At 44.4% G+C, this 2,781-nt stretch overlaps 1 protein-coding gene across 1 annotated transcript; it reads left to right on the top strand.

The window, feature by feature from the left end:
- Window positions 1–1,460: 1,460 nt before the first annotated feature.
- Window positions 1,461–2,765, top strand: LOC108380440 (protein serrate-like; the record flags this gene model as incomplete). Its single annotated transcript, XM_017636809.1, has 2 exons — window positions 1,461–2,377; window positions 2,638–2,765. Coding segments are annotated over exons 1-2 (843 nt in total), but the record flags the coding sequence as incomplete, so codon positions are not given.
- Between the last annotated feature and the right edge of the window lie 16 nt (window positions 2,766–2,781).

The following is a 2,781-nucleotide window of genomic DNA, read 5'->3' as shown; positions in this document are numbered from 1 at the left end:
CTGTTTCGACGAAGTTGGATCAGACGGAGAGGAGCATGCGTGGGCATATGAAGGGGGGACTGATGTCGTGGGAGGAATGTCCCTATAGGTAGGATAGGTTGGACTTCAGACTACTGCAGTATCCAGACCGTAACTGGGCCAGAGTAGCACAAGTCTCTCGTNGATTGGTCCAGGAAACGTGCTGTTTCGACGAAGTTGGATCAGACGGAGAGTTGCATGCGTGGGCATATGAAGGGGGGACTGAAGTCGTGGGAGGAATGTCCCTATAGGTAGGATAGGTTGGACTTCAGACTACTGCAGTATCCAGACCGTAACTGGGCCAGAGTAGCACAAGTCTCTCGTGGCAGCTAAAGCTTATTGTTTCGGTAAGTGGAGATTGTGCTCCTAAGACGGTATTCATGCGACGAGAGAACAGAAAGTGATGATGCACTCTCTAGGAATGCCGTTGATGGCTTCTGTGTACGCCTTCGTGTACAGCAGTTCTTTTATATAGATATGGACTGCGCCCGTGNTGGCAGCTAAAGCTTATTGTTTCGGTAAGTGGAGATTGTGCTCCTAAGACAGAAAGTGATGATGCACTCTCTAGGAATGCCGTTGATGGCTTATCTGTACGCCTTCGTGTACAGCAGTTCTTATATATATATGTGGACTGCGTCCGTCTACTCGAAAAGATGCCTTCTGACGCGCCAGGGCTCCTTCTCAAGGAAGAGCTTGTTGGACTGATCGCGTATGTAGCACACTACTATAAACTGCTTGTTGGGTAGGATGTTGTACTCTCTTACTGGGAGTGGAGCTAACGGGAACTAGTATATGCCCTTTCCTCTTCCAAAACCCCCTCCATCGTTTAGCCGCGTGCTCAATTGTTACGTCTAGAGGCTTCAGCTACTGAATTACCCCCTGTGCTAACGGCGGGAGTGTGACCATATATTTCATAATGGCTGGAGTAGTTATTGAGGCCCAAACCTATGTTGTAGTATCATGATGTACATCCACCTAAGGATTCTCGTGCTGCATTCACAGTAGCGCCTACCGGCTTTTTTCATAGAAGTTTGATACCCACGAACAGTCGATGATACTTCACTTCGCTGCTACTAAAATAATTAAAACTAGAACTAGGCATAAGAGCTCTTTGTCATTCCCTTCATCCCCAATCTATTCCCCACAAACGCTAACTCGCTTTTCAAGCATTTCAAATCTCGCATCGAGCACTTGAATGAATTCCTACAAAAATTTGCCTATCGCAAATCGAAATCGAAAGAGAATAGTATTCTTAATTGTGTAATACTACATAGAGTAAGAAATGTAAACACACGCCTACTTACTGTTACAAAGGTAAAAATCAAATAAAGATAGCACAAGGAGCCACAACACACTTCAATGACAGAAACAAAAAACTAGCGTAAATGCAAACATACGATTTCCAACAACAGATAAAAATGTCTCGCTGTGAAGATGCATAAGTACATGAAAGTACTTATGTGAACAAAATTAAACATATGTATGTAGATATGTATGCAGCGAGCACTTGATTTGCAGCTTCCTAGCTGACTGCAGCAAAGATCTCATAGCTGCCACATCATTCAAGCATCACCCATGCGATCTGGTACATCTTAAAGGCATGCGCAACTTTACATTAAGCTACAAGAGCAATAACACACATGCATGTACTTACATACGTATTTAGTTCCAGTTGAAACACTAAAGCCATTTTTTTATCTCTACTTCGAATCAAATGAACAATGCAATAGTTATACTAGAAAGAAATCTCAACTCATTCCTTCCTTTTGCTCTATACTCCGCTTCTTCTTCCTTTCCATCTCTCACCTCACAGATATCGACGAGTGTGCTGGCGGTCCCTGCGAACACGGTGGCACTTGCATCGATCTAATCGGCGGCTTTCGCTGTGAATGTCCTCCTGAGTGGACAGGCGATGTATGTCAAATTGATGTAAATGAATGCGAGATTCACTATACGACAACCAGCAGCAACAATGTCGGTGGAACGTTAGCCGATGCGATTTCATCAGCGACCTCTTCGGCGGCGTTGATTGCCGCCATAAGTGCTGCGTCATCGTCCACAGCTGCAACGGCAGCCGCCAAGGCAGCACTTCAATCGCAAGCAGCAGCAGCAGCTGCAGGTAATGCCACGGCCAATGGTGCGGGTGCACAAGCAGCGATGACCAGCACCGTGGGTCCGTGCATAAATGCGCAACAATGCCTCAATCTGCCCGGTTCATTTTCATGTATTTGCCTCGAGGGCTGGGGTGGACCAACGTGTGCGCAGAATCTTGACGATTGCGTGGGACAATGCAAAAACGGGGCGACCTGTATAGATTTGGTGAATGACTACCACTGCGCATGCGCAACTGGATTTACGGGTGAGTGGCGAATTAAATAAAATAGACAAATCTTAATATTTATTAATGCATAAAACTGTATAAAACAAATACAAAAATGATTTGAAAGTATAACAAACACTTGAAGTGATCAGAAAGCTGGTGTAGCGAGACAGTTAGTTGACTTCGCTTGCCTTTACGGCTTATTATAACGATTTGGAATGCTTTCAATTTTTGCAAAAATATTTGATTTTGTTGCGAAAATGTTACTCATATAATGTATTGTCTTTACTTGTTTTTAGGTCGCGACTGTGAAACTGACATAGATGAATGCGCCAATTCACCGTGTCGCAATGGTGGCGAATGCGTGGACTTGATTGGAAAGTTTAAGTGTATCTGCCCGCTGGGTTACTCCGGTTCATTATGCGAGGTAAATATGAACATAT

The sequence above is a fragment of the Rhagoletis zephyria genome, unplaced genomic scaffold (assembly GCF_001687245.7).
Source record: "Rhagoletis zephyria isolate East Lansing unplaced genomic scaffold, Rhagoletis_zephyria_1.1 Rzeph_scaffold_19255, whole genome shotgun sequence".
In the NCBI taxonomy this organism is placed as follows: Eukaryota; Metazoa; Arthropoda; class Insecta; order Diptera; family Tephritidae; genus Rhagoletis; species Rhagoletis zephyria.
The sequence above is the reverse complement of the archived record's forward strand: the minus strand, read 5'-3'. Positions and strand labels throughout refer to the sequence as shown.